General features: G+C 44.3%; 1 protein-coding gene across 3 annotated transcripts in view; it reads right to left on the bottom strand.

Annotated features, from left to right (window-relative positions):
• LOC110504292 (type 2 phosphatidylinositol 4,5-bisphosphate 4-phosphatase-like) overlaps positions 1-20,122 on the bottom strand; it is a 50,519-nt gene that overhangs the window by 14,933 nt on the left and 15,464 nt on the right. For all 3 annotated transcript variants that reach the window (XR_005037547.1, XM_036953641.1, XM_036953642.1), the window contains exon 2: positions 9,420-9,568. Coding sequence is in view for 2 of the 3 variants with exons in the window: in XM_036953641.1 (XP_036809536.1) it covers positions 9,420-9,568 (149 nt within the window). In the remaining variant the exon portion in view is untranslated. The remainder of the gene's footprint in view (positions 1-9,419; positions 9,569-20,122) is intronic.

Here is a 20,122-nt window from a genome sequence, read left to right as displayed (position 1 = left end):
AACCCTAAGGGTGATTGAAATAAACGTTTTATGTAAACTTCAACAAATCCTTTGGTTTGCATCAAAGCTCAAAATTTGACAAATGGAGGATTTCACACCAAATGGAGGATTTCACACCAAGTGGAGACCTTCACACCAAGTGGAGACCTTCACACCAAGTGGAGATCTTCACACCAAGTGGAGATCTTCACACCAAGTGGAGATCTTCACACCAAGTGGAGACCTTCACACCAGGTGGAGACTTTCACACCAGGTGGAGAGCTTCACACCAAATGGAGAGCTTCACACCAAATGGAGAGTTTCACACCTAATGGAGAGCTTCACACCTAATGGAGACCTTCACACCTAATGGAGACCTTCACACCTAGTGGAGACCTTCACACCTAGTGGAGACCTTCACACCTAGTGGAGACCTTCACACCAAGTGGAGATCTTCACACCAAATGGAGACCTTCACACCAAATGGAGACCTTCACACCAAATGGAGACCTTCACACCAAATGGAGACCTTCACAATAAATGGAGATCTTCACACCAAATGGAGACCTTCACAATAAATGGAGACCTTCACACCAAATGGAGACCTTCACACCAAATGGAGACCACACAAAATGGAGACCTTCACAATAAATGGAGATCTTCACACCAAATGGAGACCTTCACAATAAATGGAGATCTTCACACCAAATGGAGACCTTCACACCAAATGGAGACCTTCACACCAAATGGAGACCTTCACACCAAATGGAGACCTTCACACCAAATGGAGACCTTCACAATAAATGGAGATCTTCACACCAAATGGAGACCTTCACAATAAATGGAGATCTTCACACCAAATGGAGACCTTCACACCAAATGAAGACCTTCACACCAAATGGAGACCTTCACAATAAATGGAGATCTTCACACCAAATGGAGACCTTCACACCAAATGGAGACCTTCACACCAAATGGAGACCTTCACACCAAATGGAGACCTTCACACCAAATGGAGACCTTCACACCAAATGGAGACCTTCACACCAAATGGAGACCTTCACAATAAATGGAGATCTTCACACCAAATGGAGACCTTCACAATAAATGGAGACCTTCACACCAAATGGAGACCTTCACACCAAATGGAGACCACACCAAATGGAGACCTTCACAATAAATGGAGATCTTCACACCAAATGGAGACCTTCACAATAAATGGAGACCTTCACACCAAATGGAGACCTTCACAATAAATGGAGACCTTCACACCAAATGGAGACCTTCACACCAAATGGAGACCTTCACACCAAATGGAGACCTTCACACCAAATGGAGACCTTCACAGTAAATGGAGACCTTCACACCAAATGGAGACCTTCACAATAAATGGAGACCTTCACACCAAATGGAGATCTTCACACCAAATGGAGACTTTCACACCAAATGTCATTGAATAAACACAGCTGTTGTAGCTACAGAGCCGTCAGAAGGTTTTCACACCCCTTGACTTTTTCCATATTTTGTTGTGTTAAAACCTGAAAAAAAAACTGAAAATGTATTAAACTGAGCTCTTTTTTGACACTTGGCCTACACCCAATACCCCACAATGTCAAATTAGACTTCTGTTTTTTTTTTTTAAGTTTTACAAATTGATTTTAAAAAAGAAAAGCTGAAATGTCTTGGGTCAATAAACCCCTTTCTTATGGCAAGGAGCCTAAATAAGTTCAGGAGTAAAGAATGTACTTAACAAGTCACATAATAAGTTGCATGGACTCACTCTGTGTGCAATAATAGTGTTGAACATGATTTTTGAATGACTACTTCATCTCTGTACCCCCAATTATCTGTAGTCCCTCAGTTGAGCAGTGAATTTCAAACACAGATTCATCCACAAAGACCAGGAAGGTTTTCCAATGCCTCGGGAAGGAAGGGCACCTATTGGTAGATGGGTAAAAAAAAGAAAACAGACATTGAATATCCCTTTGAGCATGGCGATAATGCCTGTCCTGACCTCGAGCCTGCCTGCCACTCTGTACCTCCTGGACTCTGACCTTGATGAGGTTTTGCCTGTCCTGACCTCCAGCCTGCCTGCCACTCTGTACCTCCTGGACTCTGACCTTGTCATGATATTTTGCCTGTCCTGACCTCGAGCCTGCCTGCCACTCTGTACCTCCTGAACTCTGACCTTGATGAGGTTTTGCCTGTCCTGACCTCCAGCCAGCCTGCCACTCTGTACCTCCTGGACTCTGACCTTGATGAGGTTTTGCCTGTCCTGACCTCCAGCCTGCCTGCCACTCTGTACCTCCTGGACTATGACCTTGATGAGGTTTTGCCTGTCCTGACCTCCAGCCTGCCTACCACTCTGTACCTCCTGAACTCTGACCTTGTCATGATATTTTGCCTGTCCTGACCTCCAGCCTGCCTACCACTCTGTACCTCCTGGACTCTGACCTTGTCATGATATTTTGCCTGCCCTGACCTCCAGCCTGCCACTCTGTACCTCCTGAACTCTGACCTTGTCATGATATTTTGTCTGTCCACGACCTGTCTCTTGCCTGCCCCTTGGATACTAATAAATATCAGAGACTTGAACCATCTGCCTCCCGTGTCTGCATCTGGGTCTCGTCCTGTGCCCTTATGAATACACCCAGTCACTAAAAAGATACAGGTATCCTTCCAAACTCAGTTGCCGGAGAGGAAGGAAACCGCTCAGCGATTTAACCATGAGGCCAATGGTGACTTTAAAACAGCAACAGAGTTGAATGGTTGTGATAAGAGAAAACTGACGCTGGGAGATTAATTCACCTTTCAGCAGGACAATAACCCACAACACAAGGCCATATCTACACCGGAGTTGCTTATCAAGAAGACAGTGAATGTTCTTCAGTGGCCATGTTTACAGGTTGACTTAAATCTACTTGGAAATCTTTGACAATGCCTGAAAATAGTTGTCTAGCAATGAACAACAACCAATTTGACAGAGCTTGAAGAATTTAGAAAATAATACACGGGCAAATGTTGCACAATCCAGGTGTGGAACGCTCTTAGAGAATTACCCAGAATGACTCACAGCTCTTAGAGACTGACCCAGAATAACTCACAGCTCTTAGAGACTGACCCAGAAAGACTCACAGTTCTTAGAGACTGACCCAGAAAGACTCGCTGTCACGCCCTGACCTTAGAGGGCCTTTTTATTCTCTATTTGGTTAGGTCAGGGTGTGACTAGGGTGGGCAATCTATGTTGTATTTTCTATGTTGGCCTGTTATGGTTCCCAATCAGAGGCAGCTGTCTATCGTTATCCTACTTAGGCAGCCTTTTTCCCCACCTTTTTCCCCACCTTAGATTTTGTATAGTTACTGTGTAGCCTGCAGAACGTTCCGGTCGTTTATATTTTGTTGTTTTTTTGGTGTTCATCTATTAAAGAAAGATGTACGCTTACCACGCTGCACCTTGGTCTCCTCATTCCGACGACGAGCGAAACACTCACAGCTGTAATCACTGCCAAAGGTGATTCTACAATACAAAGTATTGACTCAGGGGTATGAATAGTTATGTACAGTTAGTGAGATATTTCTGCAATACTTTTTCAAAAGTGTTGAGAAATGTCTACAGACATGTTTGTCATTATGGGGAATTGTGATGTCATTATGAGGTATTGTGATGTCATTATGGGGAATTGTGATGTCATTATGGGGAATTGTGATGTCATTACGGGGTATTGTGATGTCATTATGGGGTATTGTGATGTCATTATGGGGTATTGTGATGTCATTATGGGGTATTGTGATGTCATTATGGGGAATTGTGTGTAGATGGGTGAGAAATATTTAATATTTAATTTTATTCAGGCTGTTACAACAACATTTTGAATAAGTCAAGGGGTATGAATACTTTCTTTAAGGCATTTTACATCCCATTTGTATACATTTGGGACACATCCAGTCCCATTCTGATTAGTCCAAATTTTGCCCAGTCATGGCTATGGATTTAAGTGTATCAACCCCAGCAGGTTTCAGTTGAGTCTAGACAGAGCAGAGCAGTACAGCACTGCTACTAATAGCCTCTTATTGAGGTCAGCCCCAGGCCGATGGGATCGACTGACAGACGATCCTTCTCAGCTGAGACGTAGTACTGTAGGGTCTGTAGTACTGTAGGGTCTGTAGTACTGTAGGGTCGTAGGGTCTGTAGTACTGTAGGGTCTGTAGTACTGTAGGGTCTGTAGTACTGTAGGGTCGTAGGGTCTGTAGTACTGTAGGGTCTGTAGTACTGTAGGGTCTGTAGAGGGTCTAGTCAGTCTAGTATATCCTTGTCCTGTCTAGTATATCCCTGCCCTGTCTAGTCAGTCTAGTATATTCCTGTCCTGTCTAGTCTATTCCTGTATAGTCAGTCTAGTATATCCCTGTATATCCCTGTCTAGTCAGTCTAGTATATCCCTGTTCTGTCTAGTATATCCCTGTCCTGTCTAGTCAGTCTAGTATATCCCTGTCCTGTCTAGTATATCCCTGTCCTGTCTAGTCAGTCTAGTATATCCCTGTCCTGTCTAGTATATCCCTGTCCTGTCTAGTCAGTCTAGTATATCCCTGTCCTGTCTAGTATATCCCTGTCCTGTCTAGTATATCCCTGTCCTGTCTAGTATATCCCTGTCCTGTCTAGTCAGTCTAGTATATCCCTGTCCTGTCTAGTATATCCCTGTCCTGTCTAGTATATCCCTGTCCTGTCTAGTCAGTCTAGTATATCCCTGTCCTGTCTAGTCAGTCTAGTATATCCCTGTCCTGTCTAGTATATCCCTGTCCTGTCTAGTCAGTCTAGTATATCCCTGTCCTGTCTAGTCAGTCTAGTATATCCCTGTCTAGTCAGTCTAGTATATCCCTGTCCTGTCTAGTATATCCCTGTCCTGTCTAGTCAGTCTAGTATATCCCTGTCCTGTCTAGTATATCCCTGTCCTGTCTAGTCAGTCTAGTATATCCCTGTCCTGTCTAGTATATCCCTGTCTAGTCAGTCTAGTATATTCCTGTCCTGTCTAGTCTATTCCTGTATAGTCAGTCTAGTATATCCCTGTCTAGACAGTCTAGTATATCCCTGACTAGTCAATCTAGTATATCCCTGTCCTATCTAGTCAGTCTAGTATATCCCTGTCCTGTCTAGTCAGTCTAGTATATCCCTGTCCTATCTAGTCAGTCTAGTATATTCCTGTCTAGTCAGTCTAGTATATCCCTGTCCTGTCTAGTATATCCCTGTCCTATCTAGTCAGTCTAGTATATCCCTGTCCTGTCTAGTCAGTCTAGTATATCCCTGTCCTATCTAGTCAGACTAGTATATCCCTGTCCTATCTAGTCAGTCTAGTATATTCCTGTCCTATCTAGTCAGTCTAGTATATCCCTGTCCTGTCTAGTATATCCCTGTCCTGTCTATTCCTGTCTAGTCAGTCTAGTATATCCCTGTCCTATCTAGTATATCCCTGTCCTGTCTATTCCTGTCTAGTCAGTCTAGTATATCCCTGTCCTATCTAGTATATCCCTGTCCTGTCTATCCCTGTCTAGTCAGTCTAGTATATCCCTGTCCTGTCTAGTCAGTCTAGTATAATCCTGTCTAGTCAGTCTAGTATATCCCTGTCCTGTCTAGTCAGTCTAGTATATCCCTGTCCTGTCTATTCCTGTATAGTTAGTATAGTCCTCTCTAGTCAGTATAGTATAGTCCTCTCTAGTCAGTATAGTATAGTCCTGTCTAGTCAGTATAGTATAGTCCTGTCTAGTCAGTATAGTATAGTCCTCTCTAGTCAGTATAGTATAGTCCTCTCTAGTCAGTATAGTATAGTCCTCTCTAGTCAGTATAGTATAGTCCTCTCTAGTCAGTATAGTATAGTCCTATCTAGTCAGTATAGTATAGTCCTCTCTAGTCAGTATAGTATAGTCCTCTCTAGTCAGTATAGTATAGTCCTCTCTAGTCAGTATAGTATAGTCCTCTCTAGTCAGTCTAGTATATCCCTGTCCTGTCTAGTCAGTCTAGTATATCCCTGTCCTGTCTATTCCTGTATAGTTAGTATAGTCCTGTCTAGTCAGTATAGTATAGTCCTCTCTAGTCAGTATAGTATAGTCCTCTCTAGTCAGTATAGTATAGTCCTGTCTAGTCAGTATAGTATAGTCCTCTCTAGTCAGTATAGTATAGTCCTCTCTAGTCAGTATAGTATAGTCCTCTCTAGTCAGTCTAGTATAGTCCTCTCTAGTCAGTATAGTATAGTCCTCTCTAGTCAGTCTAGTATATCCCTGTCCTGTCTAGTCAGTCTAGTATATCCCTGTCCTGTCTATTCCTGTATAGTTAGTATAGTCCTGTCTAGTCAGTATAGTATAGTCCTCTCTAGTCAGTATAGTATAGTCCTGTCTAGTCAGTATAGTATAGTCCTCTCTAGTCAGTATAGTATAGTCCTGTCTAGTCAGTATAGTATAGTCCTCTCTAGTCAGTATAGTATAGTCCTCTCTAGTCAGTATAGTATAGTCCTCTCTAGTCAGTATAGTATAGTCCTCTCTAGTCAGTATAGTATAGTCCTCTCTAGTCAGTATAGTATAGTCCTCTCTAGTCAGTATAGTATAGTCCTGTCTAGTCAGTATAGTATAGTCCTGTCTAGTCAGTATAGTATAGTCCTGTCTAGTCAGTATAGTATAGTCCTCTCTAGTCAGTATAGTATAGTCCTCTCTAGTCAGTATAGTATAGTCCTCTCTAGTCAGTATAGTATAGTCCTGTCTAGTCAGTATAGTATAGTCCTCTCTAGTCAGTATAGTATAGTCCTCTCTAGTCAGTATAGTATAGTCCTGTCTAGTCAGTATAGTATAGTCCTGTCTAGTCAGTATAGTATAGTCCTCTCTAGTCAGTATAGTATAGTCCTGTCTAGTCAGTATAGTATAGTCCTCTCTAGTCAGTATAGTATAGTCCTGTCTAGTCAGTATAGTATAGTCCTCTCTAGTCAGTATAGTATAGTCCTCTCTAGTCAGTATAGTATAGTCCTCTAGTCAGTATAGTATAGTCCTCTCTAGTCAGTATAGTATAGTCCTCTCTAGTCAGTATAGTATAGTCCTGTCTAGTCAGTATAGTATAGTCCTCTCTAGTCAGTATAGTATAGTCCTCTCTAGTCAGTATAGTATAGTCCTCTCTAGTCAGTATAGTATAGTCCTCTCTAGTCAGTATAGTATAGTCCTCTCTAGTCAGTATAGTATAGTCCTCTCTAGTCAGTATAGTATAGTCCTCTCTAGTCAGTATAGTATAGTCCTCTCTAGTCAGTATAGTATAGTCCTCTCTAGTCAGTATAGTATAGTCCTGTCTAGTCAGCATATTATAGTCCTCTCTAGTCAGTATAGTATAGTCCTCTCTAGTCAGTATAGTATAGTCCTCTCTAGTCAGTATAGTATAGTCCTCTCTAGTCAGTATAGTATAGTCCTCTCTAGTCAGTATAGTATAGTCCTGTCTAGTCAGTATAGTATAGTCCTCTCTAGTCAGTATAGTATAGTCCTCTCTAGTCAGTATAGTATAGTCCTCTCTAGTCAGTATAGTATAGTCCTCTCTAGTCAGTATAGTATAGTCCTGTCTAGTCAGTTTCCACCTAAATTGAAGTCCTAATTCAAGTTTCCAATTGAAAGCACTTCAAACTGAAGAGCTGAGCCCAGATAAACAGAGACACCCTTACCAAGTACACGCTGAACAACTATTGACTTACCATTTTGTTGTTGTTATTATTAACTACCATTTTATATTGTATACATTGTTGCTTTGGCAACATTGACGCAATGTTTTTCATGCCAATAAAGTAGCTTGAGAGAGAGAGAGAGAGAGAGAGAGAGATAGAGAGAGAGAGATAGATCAGGGGGGGTAGCAGGTCAACCCGGTCCTAGCCCTAAGCAACATTTGTTGGGGGACCACAACACCTTGCGAGCAAAACATTTTAACAGCGGAGAGAGAAATTTCCTGCAATTCTAATTTTGCCATGTGGCTTTGAGAAAACGTTGCAGTTTTAAAGCAAGTTTGTTGCAAATCTATACATTTTCCCATGGGGAAGATTTAGCAGTTTTTAAAATGATACACAATATATACGGAAGTATGGGGACACCTTTTAGTGGGTTTGGCTATTTCAGCTACACTCGTATATAAAATCAAGTACACCGCCATGCAATCTCCATAGACAAACAAGTGGCAGTAGATTGGCCTTACTGAAGAGCTCGGTGACTTTTAAAGTGGCACCGTCATAGGATGCCACCTTTCCAACAAGTCAGTTCATCACATTTCTGCCCCGGTCAACTGTAAGTGCTGTCATTACGAAGTGGAAACATCCAGGAGGATGTTGCAATACTCACTACCGAGTTCCAAACTGCCTCTGGAAGCAAAAATAAAATGGATCTGTGGGCCTACAAAGGTCTGCCAGTCCCTGCAGTAGGTACTGCAGGTCACCACACACACACACACACACAGAGAGAGAGAGAGAAAAACACACAGAGAGACACATAGAGACACACACACACACACAGAGGCACAGACACACACACACAGAGAGAGACACACACACACACACACACACACACACACACACACAGAGACACACACAGAGACACACACACACAGAGACACACACAGAGAGACACAGAGAGACACACAGACACGCATACAGAGACACACACAGAGAGAGAGAAACAGAGAGAGAGAGAGACACAGAGAGAGACACAGAGAGAGAGAGACACACACACAGAGAGAGAGCAAAAAACAGGACAGCAGCACAATTAGACCCAACCAAATCATGAGAAAACAAAAAGATAATTACTTGACACATTAGAAAGAATTAACAAAAAAACAGAGCAAACTAGAATTCTATTTGGCCCTAAACAGAGAGTACACAGAGACAGAATACCTGTCCACTGTGACTGACCCAAACTTAAGGAAAGCTTTGACTATGTACAGACTCAGTGAGCATAGCCTTGCTATTGAGAAAGGCCGCCGTAAGCAGACATGGCTCTCAAGAGAAGATAGGCTATGTGCACACTGCCCACAAAATGAGGTGGAAACTGAGCTGCACTTCCTAACCTCCTGCCCAATGTATGACCATATTAGAGAGACATATTTCCCTCAGATCCCATATCTACTGGGTGAAATTCCACAGTGTGCCATCACAGCAGCAAGATGTGTGACCTGTTGACACGAGAAAAGGGCAACCAGTGAAGAACAAACACCATTGTAAATACAACCCATATTTATGCTTATTTATTTTATCTTGTGTCCTTTAACCATTTGTACATTGTTAAAACAGAAACACATAGACACACACACAGAAACACACACAGAGACACACACACAGACAGAGACACACAGAGACACACACACACAGAGACACACACACACAGAGACAGAGACACACACAGAGAGACACACAGAGACACATACAGACACAGGTGAGTCTTACCGTGGCCTCGTTGCACACAGTGCACTTCACCACGTGCTGCTGCAGCTTGCCATCCAGGTTAATGAGAGACTGACACACCCGGCAGTTGATGACGGGTACCCCCCCTGGGTCGGGACTGGCGATGGCTGTGTAGGGGGGAGGGAGTTCAGCTGGAGGGGAGAGACACAGCAGCTGGTTCATGATGTATGTTCAGCCCTACAGGCACATTAGATACACACACTGTGCAAATATTAGACAGGTCACATATGATCCATCACTCTATAATACAAAGACACACCAGACTCTGGGCCACACCAGACTCTGGGCCACACCAGACTCTGGGCCACACTGGGCCACACTGGGCCACACTAGACTCTGGGCCACACTAGACTCTGGGCCACTCTGGGCCACACTAGACTCTGGGCCACACCAGACTCTGGGCCACACCAGACTCTGGGCCACACCAGACCCCACTAGACTCCGGGCCACACCAGACTCTGGGCCACACTAGACCCCACCAGACTCTGGGCCACACTACACCCCACTAGGCTCTGGGCCACACTAGACTCTGGGCCACACTAGACTCTGGGCCACACCAGACTCTGGGCCACACCAGACTCTGGGCCACACCAGACTCTGGGCCACACTAGACTCTGGGCCACACTAGACTCTGGGCCACACCAGACTCTGGGCCACACCAGACTCTGGGCCACACCAGACTCTGGGCCACACCAGACCCCACTAGACTCCACTAGACTCCGGGCCACACCAGACTCTGGGCCACACTAGACCCCACCAGACTCTGGGCCACACTACACCCCACTAGACTCTGGGCCACACTAGACCCCACTAGAGTCTGGGCCACACTAGACCCCACTAGACTCTGGGCCACACTAGACTCTGGGGATACTAGACTCTGGGCCATACTAGACTCTGGGGATACTAGACTCTGGGCCACACTAGACCCCACTAGACTCTGAGCCACACTAGACCCCACTAGACTCTGGGCCACACTAGACCCCACTAGACTCTGGGCCACACTAGACCCCACTAGACTCTGGGCCACACTAGACCCCACTAGACTCTGGGCCACACTAGACCCCACTAGACTCTGGGCCACACTAGACCCCACTAGACTCTGGGCCACACTAGACCCCACTAGAGTCTGGGCCACACTAGGAAGTAGTGAAACCAGATGATTGGAGACAATGTATTGAGCTTCCATCATCTGCCAGGAGTGTGTTTGAAATGTGGTCGGTATGTTTTTCATTGATTACTTCTACTACAGTTGTATGTCTTAAAATGTACAGAGGGAGCTAACATTAATAATATACATGTCAATCTCTCCTTCACTTCACCACTACTTGTATTTGTAAGAAGTTTTGACATATTATTACTCAATTACTAGTACTAATCTCTCCGCGGTAAATACCGTATTTTACTATATACCGGCATATAATGTCAGTTTCTACAGTTTTCTCCGTTTGCTACTTGAGTCGTCTCTCTCCCTGTCCTCCTGCAGGCACTTCCCACAACAAGCTCTGCCCCCTGTCACTCAAGGAGAGACATTTTCGCCAGGGTTGCCATGTCTGTAGTTTTCCTGTCAAAACTCTGATGTCATGGGTGAAATATACCACAGCTTGAGTCATAATACCCATAAAACCTAGCGGTCAAAGCCAGAAATAGTTTTTCCACCATTCATTTTCCCCCATAGGGGATTTTAAAAACACTTCAGATGAGGGCTGTGTTTTGTGTTTATCCTGCCGTGACTTTTTGACAACCGTGTAAATCTCTCTAGGACAAAGGTGACTTGTATCAATGCTAATTAGCTGCTAATGTGGCTATCATACAGAACAAGCTTTAGCTCACTCATCAGAACCAGGATGATGACACTGCCGAATCGAAGGTAACAATCTCTGAAACAACTATCTCATTTTAGCTACATTTTGTAATAAATCAATTTACAAAATATATATATATATATATATATATAAAAATGGACAATTCTGTGAACTGTCTTGGGAAAGTTTAAAATGTACACAATACCTGTTATCTAGCTAGTGTAACAATATAGACTTTACGTCCCTCCCCTCGCCCCGACCCGGGCGCGAACCAGAGACGCTCTGCACCCATTGCTCCACAAAAGCCGTGGCCCTTGCAGAGCAAGCCGAACCACTACTTCAAGGTCTCAGAGCAAGGGGAACCACTACTTCAAGGTCTCAGAGCAAGGGGAACTACTACTTCAAGGTCTCAGAGCAAGGGGAACCACTACTTCAGGTCTCAGAGCAAGGGGAACCACTACTTCAGGGTCTCAGAGCAAGGGGAACCCCTACTTCAGGTCTCAGAGCAAGGGGAACCACTACTTCAAGGTCTCAGAGCAAGGGGAACTACTACTTCAAGGTCTCAGAGCAAGGGGAACCACTACTTCAAGGTCTCAGAGCAAGGGGAACCACTACTTCAAGGTCTCAGAGCAAGGGGAACCACTACTTCAAGGTCTCAGAGCAAGGGGAACCACTACTTCAGGTCTCAGAGCAAGGGGAACTACTACTTCAGGTCTCAGAGCAAGGGGAACCACTACTTCAAGGTCTCAGAGCAAGGGGAACTACTACTTCAAGGTCTCAGAGCAAGGGGAACCACTACTTCAGGTCTCAGAGCAAGGGGAACTACTACTTCAAGGTCTCAGAGCAAGGGGAACCACTACTTCAAGGTCTCAGAGCAAGGGGAACCACTACTTCAGGTCTCAGAGCAAGGGGAACCACTACTTCAGGTCTCAGAGCAAGGGGAACCACTACTTCAAGGTCTCAGAGCAAGGGGAACCACTACTTCAGGTCTCAGAGCAAGGGGAACCACTACTTCAAGGTCTCAGAGCAAGGGGAACCACTACTTCAAGGTCTCAGAGCAAGGGGAACCACTACTTCAAGGTCTCAGAGCAAGGGGAACCACTACTTCAAGGTCTCAGAGCAAGGGGAACCCCTACTTCAAGGTCTCAGAGCAAGGGGAACCACTACTTCAGGGTCTCAGAGCAAGGGGAACCCCTACTTCAGGTCTCAGAGCAAGGGGAACCACTACTTCAAGGTCTCAGAGCAAGGGGAACTACTACTTCAAGGTCTCAGAGCAAGGGGAACCACTACTTCAAGGTCTCAGAACAAGGGGAACCACTACTTCAAGGTCTCAGAGCAAGGGGAACCACTACTTCAAGATCTCAGAGCAAGTGACGTCACCGATTGAAACGCCACTAGCGCGCACCACCGCTAACTAGCTAGCCATTTCACATCGGCTACACTAGCTCATGGTTAGCAACTTTAGACTGGCTAGATGGCTACATTAGCCGGTCAATTTGTCTAGTTATTTAAACGCACGAGAAATGAATTGGTATTCACATGTTTGTTTTTGAGGTAGAACTACAATCATGTTATTGATGCCGAACGGTAAACCTTATTTTCAGCTTCTCTATTCCAGAACCAACAGATGTGCCGGAGTCTCATGACCTCTCAACTAGGTCAGCTGGTTCAACCTGGAACACTGTTCTCCTACTTAGGTCTATGTCAGTCATTGCAGGAAGACCTGAAGAGCAGAAGTGTGTGAATGATTTTATCCCAGCTCAACTCTTAAGACCTGACTGAATTACGGCGATAGGCTATGATTTGTAATCAGGTATGAGCTGGGCGGGAACAACAGCTAATACAGTCTCCTGCCATTCAGATCTGGTGCTGTCCACCATCCTTATTCTGCAAGAGGGGATTCATTAAGATGGTATTGATACATAACACATGCTTCTACTCTCAAGTTGAAGTTGAACTTGTTGACGGATGCCAAGGCGGCTGCTGTTAAGAAGAAGGGAGCAGCTGCGGACCAGAAGACTGCAGCCAAGCCAGTACTGGTCCAAACCTGCCCTGTCGGTCAGCTGAGTAGTATTGGTTGGTACTGTATTAGCCTTTAGGTTCCACTCCATGCTGTTGTACTGGCCTGGGTTGTGCAGTCTTCCATATGCATAGTAGTTTGTTGCATCGTATTGCTTTGTTTATCGTGTGTTAACTTTGAATTCAATCTAAGCCACAGACTGTTAACTTCCTGCACTTCCAGCCTCACAAGTCTCCAATGGTCCCAGTACTGGTTGGTGTGCAGGCCCAAGTGACCACACAGTCTCCAATGGTCCCAGTAGTGGTTGGTGTGCAGGCCCAAGTGACCACACAGTCTCCAATGGTCCCAGTAGTGGTTGGTGTGCAGGCCCAAGTGACCACACAGTCTCCAATGGTCCCAGTACTGGTTGGTGTGCAGGCCCAAGTGACCACACAGTCTCCAATGGTCCCAGTACTGGTTGGTGTGCAGGCCCAAGTGACCACACAGTCTCCAATGGTCCCAGTAGTGGTTGGTGTGCAGGCCCAAGTGACCACACAGTCTCCAATGGTCCCAGTAGTGGTTGGTGTGAAGGCCCAAGTGACCACACAGTCTCCAATGGTCCCAGTAGTGGTTGGTGTGCAGGCCCAAGTGACCACACAGTCTCCAATGGTCCCAGTAGTGGTTGGTGTGCAGGCCCAAGTGACCACACAGTCTCCAATGGTCCCAGTAGTGGTTGGTGTGCAGGCCCAAGTGACCACACAGTCTCCAATGGTCCCAGTACTGGTTGGTGTGCAGGCCCAAGTGACCACACAGTCTCCAATGGTCCCAGTACTGGTTGGTGTGCAGGCCCAAGTGACCACACAGTCTCCAATGGTCCCAGTAGTGGTTGGTGTGCAGGCCCAAGTGACCACACAGTCTCCAATGGTCCCAGTAGTGGTTGGTGTGTAGGCCCAAGTGACCACACACACTCAAATGGACCTACAGCTGGGGTAAGATTCTTCCATCTTTCACACACACAACAAACCACTATGTTGTCAACATTATGCTGAAGTTGTATTGTGTCTGTGCTCAATCTGTGGAAATGTTGCGATCGCTCGCAGTCTTTAAATGTGGCGACCGCTCGCAGTCTTTAAATGTTGCAATCGCTCGTCGTCTTTAAATGTTGTGATTCACAGACACACCATGACCACGATTTGAATGCTGCAACGGAGACTGAATGACGTTGAGGGACACACGCTGAGACCCGGAGTACAACTGGACAGGGGCCGGATATTATTTTAATGATCTAATAGAGGGGCAGAAGCACCTCATGTTATGTTAATTCCACAGCCAACCATCCCTCTAGACAGAAGCACCCCCACACCCCATGTTATGCTAATTCCACAGCCAACCATCCCTCTAGGCAGAAGCACCCCATGTTATGTTAATTCCACAGCCAACCATCCCTCTAGACAGAAGCACCCCATGTTATGTTAATTCCACGGCCAACCATCCCTCTAGGCAGAAGGACCCCATGTTATGTTAATTCCACAGCCAACCATCCCTCTAGACAGAAGCACCCCCACACCCCATGTTATGTTAATCCCACGGCCAACCATCCCTCTAGACCAGGGGTGTCAAAGTCAAATGGACGGAGGGCCAAATAAAAAAATCAGCTACAAGACGAGGGCCGGACTGTTCGAATGTTCATTGAAAAATTTTTAAATGACGCATATAGTCTAGTGAACCTAATTGAACCTACTGAAAACCTAACAAATATATTACAATATGATCAGATAAATAAAGCAATATTTTCTTATGGCTCTGTCAGTAATCTTTAATTTTCAACAGACACAAAAGACAAATTTCCTTTATATAAATATCCCCATAACATGAACATTAAATGAAAGAAACCGGTATTCAAGGCACCATCAGTAGACTATATTTTCTATTTTAGCAAAAGTGGGCTAAATTTACTTCAAAGAAAAAACAATAATAGCAATTTTCTATCATCCACTCAACTGAAATATTTTTAAAATATAATTGGATTGAAATACAAAAAAATAAAGTGCAAAAATCTATTAATCAAAAACAACACTTTGTTTAAGGAGAAGTAACATGCAGTGAAAACAAATATTACATTTTAACTTTTAAACTTGAACTGAGTAAAAACTCTAAATATGTGATTGCACAGTAATGTTCACTTGTTTGAGGTTGAGGGTGATACTTGGTGGTGTCCCATCTTTTCCACAAGTTCATCAATGTTCGGGGTAAGGCTCTGAGCTGAAGAAATCCTCAGAATTGAGTGGAGGTGTTCAGCAGTAAGTCGACTTCTGTGTGATGTTTTGTTCAGGTTCATCAAAGAAAACAGTTGTTCACACAGGTATGTGCTGCCAAACATAGACAACGTTTGAGCAGCCTGGATGCGCAGCTGGGGCATTGTGCCGGGGAGGAAACGGGCGAACTCCGCAGCACCCACTGCCGCATATTTTGCCCTCAGTGCATCATTGCATTGGAGGTCAATCAACTCCATTTGGAGGTTTGGTGGTGAGCTTTCCACGTCAACAGCAAATGGGTTACCGAGCAGTTCCAACCTGCTTTTTTGTGCTTCAAAGTCAGCAAATCGGCGTCGAAAGTCAGCGGCAAGCATACCTATTTTATCAGCCAACTGTGTGCTCGGGAACGCACTGGTAGAGAGCTTCTCTTTCATGGTCTGGCAGCTGGGAAAGTGGCTCAAATTTTCTTTCCGCATCTGCGTCTCCCACAGAGTCAGTTTGGTTTTAAATGCCTTCACTGTACTGTACATATCAGAGATGACACGATCCCGACCCTGCAGCTGCAAGTTTATTGCATTCAGATGACTCGTAATGTCACACAGAAAAGCCATTTCACACAGAAACATTTCGTCTCGGAGTTGTGTTGTGTCTTTCCCTTTGCTGTCCAAGAACAGACAAATCTCCTCACGAAGCTCGAAACATCTTTGAAGCACCTTTCCCTGGCTTAGCCATCGCACCTCTGTGTGATAAGGCAAATCACCATGCTCCGTTTCTAACTCCGTCAGAAATGCCTTGAACTGGCGGTGATTCAAACCTTTGGCTCTGATAAAGTTAACTGTGCGCGTGATGATGCTCATTACATGCTCCATTTTCAAGGCTTTACCGCACAACGCTTCCTGGTGTATGATACAATGATAAGCTGTCAGCTCACCTGTCGCGTTTTCCTCTTGCATCTTTTCCCGTATCTTCGCCACCAGTCCGCTCCTGTGTCCACACATCGCAGGTGCTCCGTCGGTTGTCAAACCGACGAGTTTTTCCCAAGGCAGCTCCATCTCATTTACACATCTTGACACCTCTTCATACAAATCATGCCCCGTAGTTGTGCCATGCATAGGACGTAAAGCCAAAAACTCCTCTGTCACGCTTAGGTTGGAGTCCACTCCGCGGATGAAAATTGACAACTGGGCAATGTCAGAAATGTCGGTGCTCTCATCCACAGCCAAGGAATATGCAATAAAATCTTTTCCCTTTTTCACAAGCTGCTCTTTTAGATTGATGGACAACTGGTCTACTCTCTCGGCAATGGTGTTTCTGCTCAGACTCACATTTAAAAAGAGTTGCCTTTTTTCTGGGCAAACTTCGTCACAAACTTTAATCATGCAGTTTTTGATGAAATCCCCCTCCGTAAATGGCCGGGCTGATTTAGCGATCTCTTCTGCCAAAATAAAACTGGCCTTTTGTAGCCTTTGTTCCATGTCCATATTCTTGTTTTTGTCCGCGTGTTTCGTTTCATAATGTCGTCTCAGATTATACTCTTTCAGTACCGCCACACTTTCTCCACACAGAAGACACACAGGTTTTCCAGCTACCTTCGTGAACATATACTCCGACTCCCACCTTGTTTGAAACCCCCGGTTCTCAGTATCCACCTTCCGTTTTGCCATTTTTGATGGGTATCTGAAAGTTAATTTTACTGTGATGCTGACGACTGCTGTGCCAATAAATATTGAAATGAAGCAGCCTACTGCTCGGTGCGTCACCTTTGCATTGTGGGAAATGTAGTATTGGTGCGTGTAAAAGATCTGCGGGCTGCCGGCTTGCTGCGGGCCGGTTCTAATAATAAATCAAGATCATCCCAGGGGCCGTAAAAAACCTTCTTGCGGGCCGGATGTGGCCCGCGGGCCTTGACTCTGACATATGTGCTCTAGACAGAAGCACACCCACACCCAGACCCCATGTTATGTTAATCCCACGGCCAACCATCCCTCTAGTTACCCCTTATTCCACACTGAGCCTTTTATGCCCCGTGGTCCCTCAACTGCAGTCACTGTGGAACTCTCCATCTTGCCTTTATGAACCCACCCTACCTTCCCCATTGCTGCTTCCTTCGCTAGTTCTTCTCCTGATGTGATAACATCTAGACTTAGTGACACGTTAAAAATCAATCAAATGTATTTATAAAGCCCTGATCAGCTTACATCAGCTGATGTCACAAAGTGCTGTACAGAAACCCGGCCTAAAACCCCCAAACAGCAAGCAATGCAGGTGTAGAAGCACGGTGACTAGGAAAAACTAGGAAAGACAGAAACCTAGGAAGAAAACCTGGAGAGGAACAGTGTTGCTGTGTACTGTTTTTGCTCTACCTTATATCAACCTGTGTACTGCTGTCCTCCTCCTCATTCTGAGGTCCAGACTCCATGCAGTGGTAAATGTGCTGCAAACAATTGACAGCAGCAACATGTGTTGATATAGGATGTTGATATAGGCTGTTGATATAGGATGTTGATATAGGGTGTTGATATAGGATGTTGATATAGGATGTTGATATAGGGTGTTGATATAGGGTGTTGATATAGGGTGTTGATATAGGATGTTGATATAGGCTGTTGATATAGGATGTTGATATAGGATGTTTATATAGGCTGTTGATATAGGGTGTTGATATAGGGTGTTGATATAGGCTGTTGATATAGGATGTTGATATAGGGTGTTGATATAGGGTGTTGATATAGGGTGTTGATATAGGCTGTTGATATAGGCTGTTGATATAGGGTGTTGATATAGGGTGTTGATATAGGGTGTTGATATAGGATGTTGATATAGGATGTTGATATAGGATGTTGATATAGGCTGTTGATATAGGATGTTGATATAGGGTGTTGATATAGGGTGTTGATATAGGGTGTTGATATAGGGTGTTGATATAGGGTGTTGATATAGGCTGTTGATATAGGATGTTGATATAGAATGTTGATATAGGGTGTTGATATAGGGTGTTGATATAGGGTGTTGATATAGGATGTTGATATAGGATGTTGATATAGGATGTTGATATAGGGTGTTGATATAGGCTGTTGATATAGGCTGTTGATATAGGCTGTTGATATAGGGTGTTGATATAGGATGTTGATATAGGGTGTTGATATAGGGTGTTGATATAGGATGTTGATATAGGGTGTTGATATAGGGTGTTGATATAGGCTGTTGATATAGGGTGTTGATATAGGCTGTTTATATAGGGTGTTGATATAGGATGTTGATATAGGGTGTTGATATAGGCTGTTGATATAGGGTGTTGATATAGGGTGTTGATATAGTGTGTTGATATAGGATGTTGATATAGGCTGTTGATATAGGGTGTTGATATAGGCTGTTGATATAGGGTGTTGATATAGTGTGTTGATATAGTGTGTTGATATAGGATGTTGATATAGGATGTTGATATAGGATGTTGATATAGGATGTTGATATAGGGTGTTGATATAGGATGTTGATATAGGGTGTTGATATAGGCTGTTGATATAGGGTGTTGATATAGGATGTTGATATAGGGTGTTGATATAGGGTGTTGATATAGGGTGTTGATATAGTGTGTTGATATAGTGTGTTGATATAGTGTGTTGATAGAGCTGTGTTGGTATAGTGTGTTGGTATAGAGTGTTGCTATAGGGTGTTGGTATAGTGTGTTGATATAGTGTGTTGGTATAGTGTGTTGGTATAGGGTGTTGCTATAGGGTGTTGGTATAGTGTGTTGGTATAGGGTGTTGCTATAGGGTGTTGGTATAGTGTGTTGATATAGTGTGATGATATAGTGTGTTGATATAGTGTGTTGATAGAGCTGTGTTGGTATAGTGTGTTGGTATAGAGTGTTGCTATAGGGTGTTGGTATAGTGTGTTGATATAGTGTGTTGATATAGTGTGTTGGTATAGGGTGTTGGTATAGTGTGTTGATATAGTGTGTTGGTATAGGGTGTTGGTATAGGGTGCTGGTATAGTGTGTTGGTATAGGGTGTTGGTATAGTGTGTTGGTATAGGGTGTTGGTATAGGGTGTTGATATAGTGTGTTGGTATAGGGTGTTGGTATAGTGTGTTGGTATAGGGTGTTGGTATAGTGTGGTGCTATAGTGTGGTGCTATAGTGTGTTGGTATAGGGTGTTGGTATAGGGTGTTGATATAGTGTGTTGGTATAGGGTGTTGATATAGTGTGTTGGTATAGTGTGTTGGTATAGTGTGTTGGTATAGGGTGTTGGTATAGTGTGGTGCTATAGTGTGGTGCTATAGGGTGTTGGTATAGGGTGTTGATATAGTGTGTTGGTATAGTGTGTTGGTATAGGGTGTTGATATAGTGTGTTGGTATAGGGTGTTGGTATAGTGTGTTGGTATAGGGTGTTGGTATAGTGTGGTGCTATAGTGTGGTGCTATAGTGTGTTGGTATAGGGTGTTGGTATAGGGTGTTGATATAGTGTGTTGGTATAGGGTGTTGATATAGTGTGTTGGTATAGTGTGTTGGTATAGTGTGTTGGTATAGGGTGTTGGTATAGTGTGGTGCTATAGTGTGGTGCTATAGGGTGTTGGTATAGGGTGTTGATATAGTGTGTTGGTATAGGGTGTTGGTATAGGGTGCTGGTA

This window comes from Oncorhynchus mykiss, chromosome 18, assembly GCF_013265735.2.
Source record: "Oncorhynchus mykiss isolate Arlee chromosome 18, USDA_OmykA_1.1, whole genome shotgun sequence".
NCBI lineage: Eukaryota > Metazoa > Chordata > Actinopteri > Salmoniformes > Salmonidae > Oncorhynchus > Oncorhynchus mykiss.
Note: the sequence above shows the minus strand (reverse complement) of the source record. Positions and strands in the feature narration are given on the sequence as shown.